The sequence below is a fragment of the Heloderma suspectum genome, chromosome 1, assembly GCF_057233095.1.
Source record: "Heloderma suspectum isolate Gila_16-S chromosome 1, 16-S_ref, whole genome shotgun sequence".
In the NCBI taxonomy this organism is placed as follows: domain Eukaryota; kingdom Metazoa; phylum Chordata; class Lepidosauria; order Squamata; family Helodermatidae; genus Heloderma; species Heloderma suspectum.
Window position 1 is genome coordinate 201,484,736 of NC_139458.1, and position 17,349 is coordinate 201,502,084.

A 17,349-nucleotide genomic window follows, 5' to 3' on the forward strand; every position below is an offset into this window, starting at 1 on the left:
GAGATACTGTAACATTTTGTTGTAGGTCACGCTTACAGTGATCCCATCAAATCAACTGGCAAATTTGGACAGACAGAACAAAGTTACTTCTTCATACAATGCATCGTTAATGTACGGAATTCATTGCCAGAAGATGCAGTGATGGCCACTAGTTCAGATGGCTTTAAATAGGGGTAGGGTGGTCAATGAAGCGTATGACTATCAATGGCTATCAGTCTTGATGGTCATGATGACTATATGAAAATTCCAGGTTCAGAGGCAGTATGACACCATGTCCAGTTGCTGGGAAACAGGAGCGGGAGAGGGATATAGTCTTCATGCTAGGGATGGGCGAATCCCCCAATGTCCAGTCCAGGGTGGTCCACCGCTGGGCAATTCGGTCTGCTTGGGGCCCCACAGATTTCTCCGGAGCCCTACCACATCCACCAGGGTTGGCGGAGTGGCTCTCCAGCTTTCTAAAAGACGCAATAGGCTAATGGCGGCTGCCATTAGCCTACTGCGGGAAACTTACAGCTGTAAATGGTGTATCTTACGCCATTTGCAGCTGTAAAGCACTTACTTTTACATACACTGCAGCTGTTTATGGCTGTATTTATGTAAAAGTAAGTGCTTTACAGCCAAAAATGGCATAGAATACGCCATTTACAGCTGTAATTCTCCTGCGATATGCTAATGGCAGCCGCCATTAGCTTATCATGTCATTTAGAAAGCTGGAGAGCTGCCCCGTGGGAACTCTTGCAGACGTGGAGGTGAGTGTGGCCAGTCCGCTGCAGGCTCTGGAGGTCGGATTGTTTGGAATCTGGCCTCATTTGAGTCCACGGCATACTTCTTCAGCACCCCTATGTCATGCCATGCTTGAGGACTTCCCAGAAGCATTTGGTTAGCTACTGTGGGATCCTAGACTTGGTGGAACCTGGTCTGATCTATCAGGGCTCTTTGAACATGAGAAGCTCATTGAAAAATTGAGCCATGTCACCCAAGTCCTTCATGCTTGTTCTGCTCATGCCCAATCTTGGCAAATATATAGACAAGAAATGAGAATTGGGTAGGCATCATGTTGCACTAAAGATATAAGGCTGAAGCTTCAACTTTAAAAATGACAGTCCTTTCTAAAAAGACCCGTCAAATGACTTGCAATATTACACATTATTTGCACTGCAATCTCCTGTACTACTTTGTCTTGTGCCTTGTTATATCATCTGTTTTTTGTCGAGTACTTTCACTTTCACTATTCCTTTGCACTGTGACTATGGAGGGGTTTTTGTTTTTGTTTTGGTCCCTTGGGCTGGATCTACACTTACCGCCTTTTTTCACTTCCAATAAGGTTTCACTGCCCGCCTTTCACACTACACAGTAGCCGCCTCGAATTGGAACTGGAATTTCCCACTTCCGTGCTCCCACTTTCAATACCCGAATATCCCGGTATTTCCCTTTAATGTGCTCTGATTTTCTGCCTTCGCTACCATATCCAGTCATAGTCCCCTCCCCCGCCTGTCCATATGCGGCAGTGTTTGTATTTCCCTCCTGTCCAATCACAGCTCTCGACGGCCCCATGTCTTCTTCCCGCTACCGATCGCATAGCTTCCTCAGCAGCCCCCGTTTCCTCAGCAACAAGCAAAGGGCTGGATGTGCACGCACTTGTCTGATCTCGGAAGCTAAGTAGGGTCAGTCCTGGTCAGTGCTTGGATGCGAGACTGCCTGGGAATCAGGCTTCCTGTACTGAGCAGGGGGTTGTTGTATCCCTTCAAATGAGATTAAGTTTTACCCCCTCCTATCCCCCGCTCCGGATGTTCTTTTAAAAAATTCATGCGTTATCCTCGCAGAATCGGGGCTTCTCCGTGATGTTTTTTTTTCTAATTGAGGCATGATCTTCGAAGCCTCAAGGTTGTGAAAACTTAATCTCATTTGAGGGGATACAACAACCCCCTGCTCAATGCAGGAAGCTTGATTCCCAGGCGGTTGCCCATCCAACTACTGACCGGGGCCGACCCTGCTTAGCATCCGAGATCAGACAAGCGCACGCAGGAAAACAGCACAGCGCTCGAGTGTGAACCGAGCTCGCACATTCGATGAAGCACTGCAACGGGAAAATGGGTGTGTGAATAATCACGTTTTAATACGAGAGCGTTTAACCCGATGGGACACCGAATTCATTGCGATGGCGGGTGCAATGTAGATCGGCCCTTGGAGTTACTGGCAAATACATGGCTGAAAAGTAGTAAAAGAACAGCTTGGATATAGGATAGGAATTACTATAGGCTAGGAATAAAAAGGAGCGAAGAACAATCTTTTGTTGACATGAAATTAAACAATATTTAGATTTCAATATACTGGATAAATCCACATACCCTTCTGCTTTTATAAGTAGAGACCGTGATTGAAACATAAAAACGTAAAATGTAATCTAGTCCTAAAGTGCTCTGTTAGCAATTTGTGCCCCGTGTTGTATAATTGTCACAATGTCTTGCGAAAATAATTTTTTTCTACAAAAATGGCTTAGCAATTCCTGCCTATAATTGTGCAATCTGACTCAAATGGGAAATGGCTCGCCCCAGCCTAATAAGCACTTAGGTGTAGGTCCTCTAAATGTGCTTGCTGCTATGGCAACCCCTGTTTATATAATGCACAAGAAGGTAAGCCTGTTAAGTCGCTCTCTGTAGTTCTGCTTGCCTTCTGTTTATCAAAGTGAACAGTCCTCGCCGTGCTTGAACTGGTTTAATTACCAGCCCTGGAAATTATCAGGCTGCCTATTTAGATGAGTATCTGAAGAGATTAACCTTGAGAAGGCTACATTTGAGGTTCAGCCAATTCTATAATTTCCCCATATTTTTGCCTGGCCAAAAATAAATTGAACATAGGTCAACTTTGCATGGAGAGATGGGCTGAAAAACATCCAGAATGCATTTCTTTAGTATACTTGCCACTTTTCTTTTTTTCCCCCTGGCAATGGCAGGGTTACTGTGCCTTTAAGAGTGGCATGATAGGCTCAAGTTCAACGAGTGTTTCTTTTACCAGCGTAAAGACAAAATGGTGAGGAAATCTTCAGCTTCAGCCTGTCATACAGCTGCTATGGGCATAGAAGCCTGGCCAGAAAAATAAGATGAGGTAACCCTACCCAACTAGCTTCCATTTGTTGGATGCAGGCTGACAGAATATATTCAACACAAAATCGATCCATTGCATCCGTGATCCAAAATATAATTTTTGTCGGCCTTGTGAAAGGAAACCTTAGAGCAGCGTTGAACCTCTTTCAGCCTGAGGGTCAGTTTCCATTTTGGAGATGCCTTTGGAGGCTGCATTCCATTGGTGGGCAGGACCAAAGGCAAAAGGGGCAGAACCCAAATACCAGCATATTGTATTGGAAGCTCTTACTGTCAGTAACTAAACCTTAGGAGCGGCATTTCAACCTTTTAGAATTGGGGGGGGGGAATGCACCAATGCTAGCAAATCACCAAACAATAAACGGTCATGGGAAAGAGGGTGGGGCCAAGGGAGGGGTGTGTGGCCATCTGGAGAACCTTGGAGAGCTAGATTGGGAACCCAGGAGGGCTGGATTTGGTTTCTGGCCCTGTGATTCTGCACTCCTGCCTTAGAGCAAGGGTGCTTCCAGATGTGGCTTTTATTGTGCAATTGCCCTGCCTCATTCACATAATTTTATGGGGGGTTCAGACATCACTGTCTACAATTTGTAACCCTCCCATATTTTCCCACTCCTTCTTCCATCTTTTCTCTGACCACAAAAAATCTGTTAAGGAAAAATAGATGGAATTGCGGCACAATGCCTTCTGACTGGTAGCAGACCCTCCGTCTGAGAGTACTAGCGCTTTTGGGGGGAGTGGGGGAAGGATGAAGACATTGATCACTTCACCGAACCCATATATGTCATGTTCCAAGCTGGAGGGAGGTTTGAAGGTTGCACGGCAGTCAGTGATGCAGCTAGGGCTGAACCTCAGGGCTGACATTGGGAGCCCCACAGCCCTGGGGGCCCCCAAACAACCACCCAAAGCAGGAAATCGGGGGGGGGGAGCAGCAGCAAACAGGTCAGCTGTTGGGCTGGCAAACTCCATGTAGTTGTGATGGAGCTATGATTTCAGTGAATTTAAAATGTGAGACTGCATGTGCTCATTGTATATCTTTTATCAGGGTTGGCAAACATTTTGTCATGGTTCTGTCGTTCTAACATTCTGGGCATGTGGAAGCAGTTGTAATAAAGCATGGAATGGTGGTGGCGGTGATAAGAAGATAAATGTTAATCGTGTGCCTCAAAACAACTGAAGTAATACACATGGCTGTCTAACCCCACCCCCACAAGACCATTACATCCAGGGTCTAAAATTACCTAGCTGCGCCCCTGAAAGCAGTACAGTCCCTGATTGCACTGATGTGATCACACTGAAACCATTTCAGTCCAGAGGGCTCCCATGTCACACCATCCTGCTTGAGATATGTGGTATTGTGTATTTCCTCCTTTTGCTTCCTGCTGTGTCAAAGCAGCAGCAGAGACACATCCTTAGTGGAAATTTGGGGAAAGGCAAAAATTACCTTGAACTGGGAAGAGATGAGCCTTAGCGAACCTGTCACAAACCTGCTTCCTTCCATTGCTGCAAGTCTTACTGCAGGTAAGGAGATAGTGGGGAAGAAGCCTAGAAGACGTACCCCCCCACCTCAGGCTCACACAACTCATTGGTATTTGGGCCCAAGAGCTGAGGCATCCCTTCAGTCTGGAATTTGACCAACCCCAGTCAGTTGAGGCTGAATGTGTCTAATGTGGGAACATTTTCCTGTAACTCTTTGACCTTCTGGAGTGGTGCCCAGGTATTCATGAAAGATTGAGAAACAGGTAAAACTGGATGTTGGCTATGACATGAGCCACAGTTGTACAGTCTAGGAGGAAAACACAATATTTATTTTTCCAGAGTTAATCAACTCTGTACTTTGTTGAAATTTAATTAAGGAATTCAGCCAAAACACAAAAGGCACTGTGATTGGTTTTGGCATGAGCAACAGGTTTATTGTAGTGAGAAGCAAAATGGCTGGCTTCTGATGTGAGGATTTTGTGCTATTTTTTGGAATTCACTGATAAAACCAAAATGGCTGACAACCCTGCTTAAGTGTTCCAAAGGTTTGTCCCTATGTAACATCAGTGGTGTGTGAGTTGCTGCACTGTGACTCCTTCCTGCCTACATCTGCTAAGATAACATAAGAAGGCAAGGTCATGTCAGAGAAGCTGACAGCTTGGCTCTTTTCTGGGTCCACTTTGACCCTCCCATATGACCTCAAGATTCCTACGTTTTCTTGAGCAGCAATATAAGGAGTGCCATGCAGCAGTTCCCATTCTACTGTATCGTTACTGCATTTGAAATTGTTTTAAATAGTGTATTTCAATCTGATCTTTAGTATTTATAATTATATGTGAACCATTTAGAGATTTTATTATATTAAGCTGTATACTTATTAATTACTACTGAACAAATAAATAAATACTGAGGCAATATGGATCGTATGGGAGAAGTTAGTCTTTTGAGGTAGCGTGGTCCCAATCTGTATAGAGCTTTATAGGTCATAACCAGCACTAATTGTGCCTGGAAATAGACCAGTAGCCAGCGAAGCTGTTGTAATGAGGAAGTTGCATGGTCCCTGAATTGGCCCCAGTCAACAGTCTGGCTGCAGAGTTCTGGACCAGCTGAAGTTTCTAACAGTTTTCAAATGCAGCCCAACATAGAGTGCGTTACAGGAGTCCTAATGGGATGTAACTAAGGCATGCATCACTATGGCCAGATCAGACATCTCTAGGAATGGGTGCAGTTGGCATGGAAGCCTCAGCTGTGCAAACGTAGCCCTGGCCACTGCTAAAACCTGGGCATCCAAGTTCAAGGAGAGTCCGGGAGTACACCTAAACTGTGAGACTGTAAACTGTACACAGTTTGAATCCCTATTCCCTGATCTGCCTTTTGTCTAGCTAGCTAGGCATACCTCTGTCTTGTCTAGATTAAACTTTAATTTGTTTGCCCTCATCCAGTCCATTACTGACACCAGACACCAGTTTAGAACTAGAACAGCTTCCCTGGTTTTAAATGAAAAGAAGAGATAGGGTTGGGTGTCATCAGCATACTGGTGGCACCGAAACCCCAAAGTCTGGACAATCTCTCCCAGCAGTTTCATGTATATGTTATATAGCATGGGGGATGGAACCCTGAGGGACACCATAGCCAACAGCCATGGCATCAAACAGGAAACCCCCAGGACTATCCTTTGAGATCACCCCCCGCCCAAAGAAGAACCAGAGCCACCATATAACAGTGCCGCCCAGTCTCATCTCAGACAGATGCCCTAGAAGAATACCATGGTTGATGGTATTGAAAGCCACTGAAAGGCCCAGAAAAACCAGCAGGGACACACTCTCCATGTCGAGTTCCCGGCGTAGCTCATCCACCAAGGCGACCAAAGCAGCCTCTGTCCCATAATCAGGCCTGAAGCCAAATTGAAATGGATCTAGATAATCTGCCTTAACCAGAAATCCTTGGAGCTCAGAAGCCACCACACGGCACACCACAGATCAAGGTCCATGTAGCATCATTCACACCAACCACTCCAGAGGTACCATAATTGGGGCAGAGAAACATTGTCATTTCAGCTGGTATGTTGTCATACCCTTTCCACCCATCCACAGGACTTAAAATCCTGAAGGCATCGATGAACCAGTAATAAAAGTACATTACATGTTGAGCAGATTGACCTTATATTTTGCAGGTTCTCTAAATTCAGTGGTGGGTGAGAGTCAGTGTGGTGTGGTGGTTATTGTGCTGGATGTAGGCTCTTATGGGGGGACATGTGGGCACCACTGACTGGTTTGTCCTTACCCCCACATTGCCCCAATAATATATAGCTGAAAAAATCATGTGATGAGGCACTATCACATTAGTATTTCCTAGCCTCCCATTCCATTGGTTGCCACTTGCAGTGAGGCAGGGAAATGCTAGTACAATTTAATCAAGTTGCACATTTTTACCCAAACACACATTACCAGAGAAGATGGCAGGTGGGAGTGGAGAAGAGATGTGGATTGGGGATAGGTGTGCATAGGACAGCAGCCAACATGATTTTTTTTTTTTAAATTGCTTTTGGATTTAGCTACTGATGTACTTCATGCTGTACACTTTTATTCAAATTTGGAACTATGCCCTATTCTGAAGCAACATTTATTGTTCGATCATCCATACTTTTCAGGCATAGTAATGTAGTCTAAAGGCCACAATCCTCAAAATATTCATTAGAGGATAGGTAGACTGAAGCCTATGGGATTCCTTTGGGGCAAATGGTTTGGTGATGGCACCCTAAATAGCTTTGTAAGGATGACGAACACCTATTATGAGTGACAGCCTCCTTCTGCCAGCTGTTTGTTTAGGAAGCCTTGGTTAAAGGCAGGACACGTAGCTTTAAAGCAGGATGTGTTGTAATGAAGTGTGGGGTAAGAAATGGTGTTCTTTCTCTCCCTCTAAATAAGAAACTACCCATGGATAAGCAAAATCACTGTTGCAAAGCTGTCTGCAGGATATTTGGCATAACACTGAGCTTTGCACATAGAGATTTAATGAAATTCAGGGCCACCATGAAGGTCAATCTGAAATGTTGGCATTTTAAAGGGAAAAGAAGTGTTACACGAAAACTCGTAGCCACTGAAAATCTCCCCTCCCCCCTCTCTTTTTGTGTCTTTACTAAAGAAAATATTGCCTCAAAAACAACTTGGAATTATTAATAAGGAAGTGGATGATGGAGAAACTGGGATACAAGGCAACCTCAGAAGAGTTGTCCATGCAGCTTGAAGAGTTGTCCACACAGCTTGTCCCTCCCCCATTGCTTCAGAGAAGACATCCTAGGGTGCTTCCAGACAAAGCTTTTATTCTGCAATCGCCCTGGCTTATTCACAGAATTTTACAGAGGGTCCAGATGTTGTAATCCATTTGCAACCCTCCCGTGTTTTCCCACCAAGGCATTGTCAGGGTTGGATCGGAGCCCATAGAGCCCCAAAGCAGTTCTGATTCTGAGGAAGAGATAGAAACCGTGGGAAAGGAACCTGCGCACTGTTCTAAGGCACTGCCAGAGGGAGAGCCCCTCCCTGCTCACATTCCTGGGAGTGGTAGCAACCCTGGCAGGCAGGGGGAGGGACAACTGGAGCTTTGGGGCGCTAGGCGCCGGCGCAGAGACAAGTAGGAGATGGAGGGTGCTGAGAGGAGGCACTCAGCCCGCTTGGCGCAACATCAACAGCTGCGCCCCGATGCCCCACGGGAAAGGGGTGGACTTTCGTCTCCTAGCCCTTAAGTTCAGAGGCTTCCCGCCTTTACCCTCCAAACAGAGATCAACTGATTCACTAAGGCTAGAAACCCCTAGTAGGCAGCTCTCTTAAGTTTCCCTCATTAGGCTCAGGCAATTAGCATCTGTAAGCGTCATTAGGTTGAATGGAAATAAAACCTTGGAAAAGAGCCCTATCATCTGCGTGTTGATTCTGGCTACTTGAGGATTTCAGAAGGCAGCAGGGGCGCTCCTGACAGGCATGTTCCTTATAAGGAAAGCAGCCAGCACAGCTCTCTGAAGCAGCGGTCCCCCCAGTGTCATGCTCTGAGGAACCTTCCGAGTGACGCGTTGGGCCGGTGGGCTTTCTCAGAAGCTGCACCTGCCACTTCCTTGCTGTAACAGTGGTGCAGCAGGAAAGTGGCCAGCACGACTATCCAGAGAGCCTGACAGGCCCAGATGCCTCATTCTGAGGGGCTCCTTGCTCATCTACAATGCCTTGCTCTGGGGAAGGGCCCCTCAGAGTGAGGAAGGGGTGTGTGCCAAGGGGGCATGGTATATCCCACCACCGTCCCCTACTGCACTGCCATTCTGCTTGATGCGGGAAAGTGCAAACATTATGACATTCAGAAATCAATACGTATTATTCATATATGCATTTATTTGGGGAAGGGCCCTAGCTCAGAGGCAGAGCACCTTACTTTGCATGCAAAAGGTCCCAGTTTCAGTCCTTGGTATCTCCAGGTAGGGCTGTAAAAACTCCTGCCTGAAACCCTGGAGGGCCACTGCCACTTTGTGTACCATGGACTTAATTAGGGTGGCCATATGTCCACTTTTACAGTGGACAGTCCTCTATTTGAGGGCTGTCAGAGGACAGTCCTCTTTTTTCAGGACAGTCCTCTATTTGAAGGGCTGTCCAGGCCAAGTCTGCTTTAAAGAGAAAGACCCATCAGAAGGACGTATTGGGCCTTGAAGTTGTCCACCAACAGCACCTGGACAGCAGACTGAGCCCGGTCACAGCCTTCCACGCTATGGTGAGATGTACTGTATTTCGATGTAAATTATAATAATGATTCCCAAACTTGCATCTATGCATACAGATTACTGTATGCACATTTTATGCAAATCTGTGTCTTCTGTGGTGTGGCATTTCCTCTTTTTTGGTGATTCATGGGTGGGCCACCCTGGACTTAATTCCTTAATAATGTGCTGCATGTATGTGAGTTATAGCTAGATGTGCAGGCTGGGCTCACCTGCTGGAGTTACACTCTTTCAGTTCTTGCTTTGTGCTCGTGACACATGTGTAAAGAAGAACGACCTGCATTACACATTTATGTGGCTTTATAACATTGTCATGGCTTTCCCCAAAGAATCCTTATAGAACTAGGGTTCTCTGGGAAGAAGTAACCGCAGTTCAAATTTAAGGAGCTTGTAGATGATGCCTGTACAGTGACATGCAGCACAACTTTATGCATGTTTACCACCAAGTAAGTGTGAGTAGGATTGCAGCCTAGATTTATTTGGGGTGCAATCCTATGCCTGCTAAGACAGGAAAAAAGTCCTACAACTCCCAGCATTCCTCAGCCACTGTGGCTAGCTGGGGAATGCTGGGAGTTGCAGGACTTTTTTTCTGTCTAAACATGCATAGGATTGCATCCTTATTTATGTATTCATTTGAATGAATAGCCCACCTTTCTGCATGAAGCACCCAAGGTAGCTGAACAATAATAATGTACAAATACAAATTTGTAGCTTGCCTCACCAAGACCAGGTTTAATGTAATTTATCCCAATAATGGGCAGAATGCCACCACAGGAAGACTCCTTGCAAAAGAGCTACTTCTTACATCAATCCATTAACACACATGATAACTACCCATGAACCTTCTTCTGCAGTCCCATTCCAATAGAAGTTAGGTTTAGGTCCTAAAGAGGAAGAGGAAGCAGCAGCCCTTCCACTGTACTTAGATCCCGAATTTTGCAATGAAGAATCACATTTTCTTTTTTCCTCCTCCCGCCCAATCCCCGTTCCTTTTCTGTGGTATCTTTTACATTATAAGCCTGCAGGCAGGGAATGTCTTATTTCTTAACTTTGTAAGCTGCTTTGGGAGCCTATTTTGCTGATGGGTGCAATAACAATGCTTGTGGTAGCCACAACCCCATGCTGGTACTGTTCCTCATATAACGGGTGAGAGGAGTGGAAGTCTCCTTGCAATGGAAAAAGGATATTGCTGTGGGATTTGGGGGAAGAATTGTGCTATTATTCATTTTGTAAACAGGGCCCATCATCTTGAAAAATTTGAAAATAATTTCCATCAACAGTGAATTAGACATTATACTTAAACAAAAGTAGGGTTTAAAATGCAGGAAATGGTATGGGAAGGGGTTATTGGGGCTGAGATCTCAGTAGAACACAATTTGGAGAAAGAAGCCTCTCAAATCTATTTCTTCTGCAATTAGAGAAACCCACTTAAAACTCATACACAGGTGGCATTTAATACTGATGAAATTAGATCACATCAACAAAGATTTTCTGCCACACTGTTGGAGGGGATGCCAAGTTAGAGGGGCTTTATTCTATATGTCGTGGGCATGTGAATATGTTCAAGTATTCTGGACTTCTGTCTTCAACTATATACCACAGATAATCCAACAGACAATACACAGCACACAATTGTTGGCCCTTTAATTTTTTTTTGATGATACACAGAAACTGTTATTGCATAAGGACCTAATTTTCTTGCTATTAGTGGCAGCAATGATGGAAATAGCTTGGAACTGGAAAACAAGTCAGGGATATACGGTGGGTGGATGGTTTTCCAAAATTTGGACATAAGATTCAATGGAAAGGGTAACAGAGCATAATAGATTAATCAGAGAAACAATTAAGAAGAACAGTTTCATGGAAACATGGCTTCCCTTTATAACTTTTGTTAACACACCCTCCACAGCACCCACCAAATAGTCATATTTCTGGAAAGGAATAATAGCCAAGAAGACTGGAAATAGAAATAGGAACATTTCTAGTAGCAATAGAAAGTGACCTTTATTATAAAATTACAGTGGCAAGAAAATGTGAACCCTAACAATAATTATGGAAATTCCATAATTTTACCATAATAGCTGTCATGAATCAAAACCAGTCCTTTTCTAAATATCCAATAGGGTTTATATTAACCAGTTCTGTGTCTTGTGATATAAAACAATGTATAAATTAGGCAAACAATGACTACTTAAGAGTCAGGATATGTGCAAAAGTAAGTGAATCCCTGGTTGCATCAGCTCAAATGGAATAATTAGAAATCAGATAAGTAATTAGATCTTCAGGGGTGAATTAGGGAGACCCTATAAAAGGATCAGAAACTTTGTGAGTTTGGTCTTCACTATATGGTTGTGTGGAACACGTCATGCCATGATCAAAAGACATCTCTGAGGACCTCAGAAAAGCAGGTATTGCTGCTCATCAGTCTAGAACTTGGGGCTCCATCAATCTACTGTCATACAGTACAAATGGAGAAGGTTCAAGACCACAGTCACTCCAAAATCTCTCGAAGAACAAATTGCCGCATCATCCAGGAAGTAAAAAAGAATCCCAGAGTAACATCCAAGGATCTGCAGGCCACTCTCACCTTGGCTAATGTGAGTGTTTATGACTCAACAATCAGAAAAAGACTGAACAGGGATGATGTTCATGGGGGGATAGCCAGGAGGAAACCACTGCTCTCTAAAAAGAACATTACTGCCTGTCTGAAGTTCACTAAAGATTACATAGATGATCCCCAAGACTTCTGGAACAATGTTTTCTGGACAGATGAGTCAAAGGTAGAACTTTTTGGCCTCAATGTTGTGTTTGGTGAAAAACAAACACTGAGTTCAAATAGAAGGACCTCATCCTAACCATCAAGCATGGTGGTGGGAATGTGACGGTTTGGGCCTGCACTGCTGCCTCAGGACCTGGATGACTTGACCTCATGACACAACCATGAATCTTACAGTGTATCAGAAGATTCTAGAGGAGAACATCAGGCCATCTGTTCATGAGCTGAAACTGAACTGAAAGTAGGTCATGCAACAAGACAATGATCCTAAACATACAAGCAGATCTACAAAAGAATGGCTGTGGAAGAAGAAATTCCATGTTTTAGAATGGTCTAGTCAAAGTCCAGACCTAAATCTCATCGAAATGTTGTGGCAGGACCTGAAGTGAGCTGTTCATGCAAGGAAGCCCACAAATGTCACTGAGTTGAAGCAATTATGTAAGGAGGAATGGGCCAAAATTCCTCAAAGCCGATGTGAGAGACTGACCAACAGTTCCAGGAAATGCTTACTTGAAGTCATTGCTGCTCAAGGGGGTGCCACCAGGTACTGAATCTAAAGGTTTGCATATGGATATTGAATGCTGAATCAGTTGTGGATAAAGAAATGTTGAAAAAGCATCATGTTTGTGTGTCATTTGTTGAATCTGGTTATCTATTGTTCTTTATCTAGGATTATGGGGTTAGATTAAGATCCAGTCGCATTTGAGGTTGGAAATACGTGACAATCCTAAGGGGTTCACAAACTTTTTCTCGCCACTGTATATATCTCATCTCATAGTCTTCTGTGTCTAACGAACAGTGTAAGACAAACCACATCTACTTCTGTACTGTTGTTATTATGGTTATATGTTAAAATCAGTCTGTACCTTTGAACAAAAATGAAATAAAAACATTTATCGAGAAAGACATTGCAGGAAAATAAAGACATGATCCCTCTTGGCTCTTTTCTCTTTTGTGCATACACAGCGCGCGTGCGCACGCACACACACTCTCTTCACTTTGACCAGAGCGAATGAAATGAAATGCAGAAAGGTACATCTTTACAAGATGGTAGGGTTGGGGGAAGCTCAGTCCTGCTCAGCTTGCTTTGGAGGGTTGGTGGAATTGTACTCCGGTCAGCTGCACGTAGAAATGAAGAGTCGAGATCATAGACCTTACTTTAGGCCTCTTCTGATTAGCTTTTGTCTCATGCCAGGCTGTATGCTGGGAAGGGGAAGGAAGCTCATGTGACTCACTGGTTTTCCTTACACAATATACGTATTTCAAACAAGCCAATTTGATTTAACAGTGTTTGAGTCCTAAGATTCTAGCACATGCAGGAAGGTTTTGTTTTGACTCTAACGTTGCATTTTAAAAATGATCAAACCAGTTGATCAAGGATGCACTTTTAAGCAGTTTGCTTCCTTGTGCAAAGCCTGACCATAGAGGTAGACTAGGCAGCTGCTGAGGGTTGAACAAATGAAGGAGTACCATACCAGAGGCAGTGTGCAAGTCCAGTTTCTTGTGCTGCTTCCAGTATGGCCAGCCTCCTGCATAAACCGACACAACAAATTCCTCGAAATGTTGCAGGGATTTGGGGGCCGCATTGTTCCTTTATGTAGGAGGTTCTGCTTGCGTTAGCAACAGTCCCCCCACATCAAAAACACGCCCCCCCCCACATTTGAGTTGTCCATAGAAGTGTGCTTTTCCCTTCAAACAAATGAGAAATATAGTCATAAACGGAATGATAGCTGACAAGTGAAAGAGGGTTTAAAGATCTCATTGGCACCGCAAACCTAAATACATTTGTTTGGAAGCAAGTCCCTTAACTGCAGCGGAACTCACATCAGAATTTTTCCCCCTAAAGCAATTTGCCCACTTCCCGTGGTCAGCATCCCAGAAAACCTCTTTTCAGCAACGATATGTTTCCATTGTTCTCTTAACACAATCCCCCCTGAAGCAGCAGCATCTGGTAGCGACACCAAAATAGGGAAGGCCACCGCAATTATGTTTCCTTCTTCAACCAGCTATTCTTGGATACCAGGCCCACACAGGGTCGGGATTCTGGATTGAACTGGAGTAGCTGGGCAATAAGAGCTTTGCAGGGCTCAGACAAAGAGGGCAGATCCTCAGGGAACATCACTCCTTTCTTCTGGCGGCAGGGCATGTTGTGGATGTGGGTGTCATCGAAAGGCATGCAGCCGGTGATCATCACATAGAGCATGACACCCAAGCTCCATACATCATACTTTTTGGGATCATAGGGGATACCCATCAGCACCTCTGGGGAAGCATAGGCAGCTGACCCACAGTAGGTGGTACTCAGTTCTGGGTATCCACGTGACTCCCTACCGAAGCCAAAGTCGGTCAGTTTTGCTCGGCGGCCATCCGAAGTGAGCAACACATTTTCACACTTGAGGTCCCGGTGCACCAAGTCCCTGTCGTGGAGGTAGCGCACTGCACCCACAACCTGGGCAAAGATATCCCGTGCTTCAGGAGCGCAGGGTAGTTTCCCCATTTGCTGGACCATCTGTAGCAGGTCTGTGGAGGCCGCTTCCATCACAATGTAGAGCGTCCCATTACAGACTTCAATGAACTCATAGACTCTTACGATGTGCGGGTGCCGAATCCCTCTCAAGATGGAGAGCTCCCGCGGCAGAAATTTCTCTACAAAATCCCGAGGTGCTCGACGTCGGTCCACCATTTTGATTGCTAGTGGTCCCTTGTACTTGGCAGAGGTGGCCACTCGCACCTTGGAATAGCTGCCTTCCCCCAGGGTTTGGCCTAGCTTGTAACCCAGGTCATTCAGAAGCTTGTCTCCTCTAGACGCCCTTGACATGATGACCTGGTATGGCTGACAAAGGCCTTTAGGTTTCTTTCTGGGACTCAGTGCTTTAACCCATTGTGATTGACATCTCTAGACCTTTACTCCCCACGTGCCCACTGAGGACTTGGCTTCGAAGTCATCACTACTCATACAGGTATTGTGAAGTGCTAGAAGTGTCATGTCTTATGTCTCCCTGTCCCTGAGCATAATCAGGACTGTCAGACAGCTAACACTTTTGGGACCAGAGCTAGGAAGTTCAGGTTATACATCTCATGGGGTAGCTGGAAGAGCTCTTAGTTACTCTTGCGAGCCTGACTGTCTCCCTTACATACTAGTTTTTCTATGTGGAGGAATGAGGTGTGTGTGTTCCATCTTGTGAACCCTCAACAGTCCAGGCACAGTGTTGACCTCCTCAGTGAGAACAAGTCCTTGTATTCCTTGAAGCCTTACAGTTGTTTTTCTGACCTCACAGGAGTTTCAGAAGTTCCTTCAGAATTTTGATTTTACTTTGAAACCCTTTAAAAACAAATGTTCCAAATGGTTCAAAAGTACAGAAGCAATTTGTGCCAAGAATACAATACTCTAGTGGGTATAAAATTGTCTAGATTATATAAATTGATTGCCAATTTGAAAGGAAGGTGACAGATTTGAAATATTTTATGTTAATATATATTAGCATCACAGTTATTCTAGTGTGTATTATAAAGGCAGCTGGTTTTCTCTCAGCAAAATAATTGCCCTGACGACAAGGAAAAACCTGAAAGAGATCTCCAAAGGGCCTCAAGGTCAAACTTCTGACAGGTAAAAGTAAAATCTTAACTCTTTCTGTTTGGAAATGTGACAAAAAGGAAATTGTTTGACTCTTCTGATGAATGATACCTTAATCAGATGTTTCCTTTAGGCTGCAATCTTTAGTCACTTACCTGTGAGTAAACCCCATTGACCTCAATGGGACTTACTTCTGAGTAGATACGTATAGGGTTACACTGCTAATCTCTTAAGGTTCAACAGTTGAATCCTGCCCAGTAGTGAGAATCTACCCTACATGTTGAGGTGGTACACTTAGCACATCACAGCTGATCTATGCTTTGGAAGATGATGCTATAGAAAATTAGAAATTTTCATCATAATTAAAAATGGATTTTAAAAAATCTTAAGTGTTTTCTAAGAAAAAAAATAGTAGACTTTTTCCCAAAGAAGGGTTTGTTCTAATTCCATTTCAATTCCCTATAAAGTATATGAAGTAGATTCTGAGAACTCATGGGTTCATACCTTTGTTTAAATAATATTTGAGGAAGTTTTAAGATTCTGACTTTTTGGGCAAAATTATCATTTTTTTTCCCTGATACTTTCTAGAACTAGCATGCTCAACCAGAATGAGAAGGATTAACAGTGGGTAACATTTCAAAATGTTTTTATTTATTCATTACATTTCTGTACCACTCAATAGCCAAAGTGCTCTAAAAATGCGTAAATCCCATAAAATGCTTTAAAAACCCCATAAAAAGGCTTCATTCCAGCCAGGGATTTAAACACCGACTGTTCAGTACTGAGGTGGGCACACTCCAAATATATCATAACCATGAAAGACTCAAGTTATTTTTGATACATTAGTTATATAGTTTGTGTACTGTTTTCATGAACATGGTACCCTTAGGTTGGACCATTAAGTCATCTTCAGAGGGCCTCTTCTGGGTGCCCCCACCAAAAGAAGCTAGTCGGATGACTACAAGAGATAGGGCCTTCTCAGTGGTGGCACCCCACATGGAATAAACTGCACAAAGAGGTTTGCCTGGCACCTATGTCATTATTTATTGGCACCGAGCAAAGACTTTTTTTTTATCCCAAGCATTTTAGAGACCTAATTCTATGTTATTATGGCTATTTTATCGATTCCTGTGCTGTTTATTGTTTTCCATTATATTATATTTAATTCTTTTAAATATTTGTATTGTATTTTATATTTTTAATTGGTACATGGCATTTTAGTTTACTTGTTTATAATCTGCCCAGAGAACATTAGTTATTGGACAGATTAGAAATATAATAACTGAAATAAGATAAATAAATACAAGACTACTCCAGGTAGACTGCTGACTCTCATTCTAGTCCCCTTCATGCATTTATTGTGAGAAGGGGGCTCTAATGCAATTAAGGGCAAGCGGGGCTGTGCTGCTGGTCATGCCCCTGCCCATGCATTGAGTGCAGAAATCCACAGCCAGAAAACCTATGTGGTTAGACTCCAATGCATGTAAGCCAGCCTTCCTCAAGCTGGCGCCATCCAGATATTTTGGACTGCAACTCCCATCAGTCCCAGCCAACATGGCAAAATGGTCAGGGTTGATGGGATTTGCAGTCTAAAACATTTGGAGGGCTCCAGGTGGGGGGAGGCTGGTGTAGGCCTATCAAGCCTTGATCACACAGGTTCCGTGCCTTC

The 17,349-nt window shown here is 44.0% G+C and overlaps 1 protein-coding gene across 1 annotated transcript; it reads right to left on the reverse strand.

Annotated features, from left to right (window-relative positions):
- Positions 1-14,000: 14,000 nt before the first annotated feature.
- On the reverse strand, positions 14,001-15,011 carry LOC146358632 (testis-specific serine/threonine-protein kinase 6-like). The gene has a single exon (XM_084816363.1). The coding sequence runs from the start codon at positions 14,922-14,924 to the stop codon at positions 14,091-14,093; it is 834 nt and encodes a 277-aa protein (XP_084672489.1). The 5' UTR covers positions 14,925-15,011; the 3' UTR covers positions 14,001-14,090.
- Between the last annotated feature and the right edge of the window lie 2,338 nt (positions 15,012-17,349).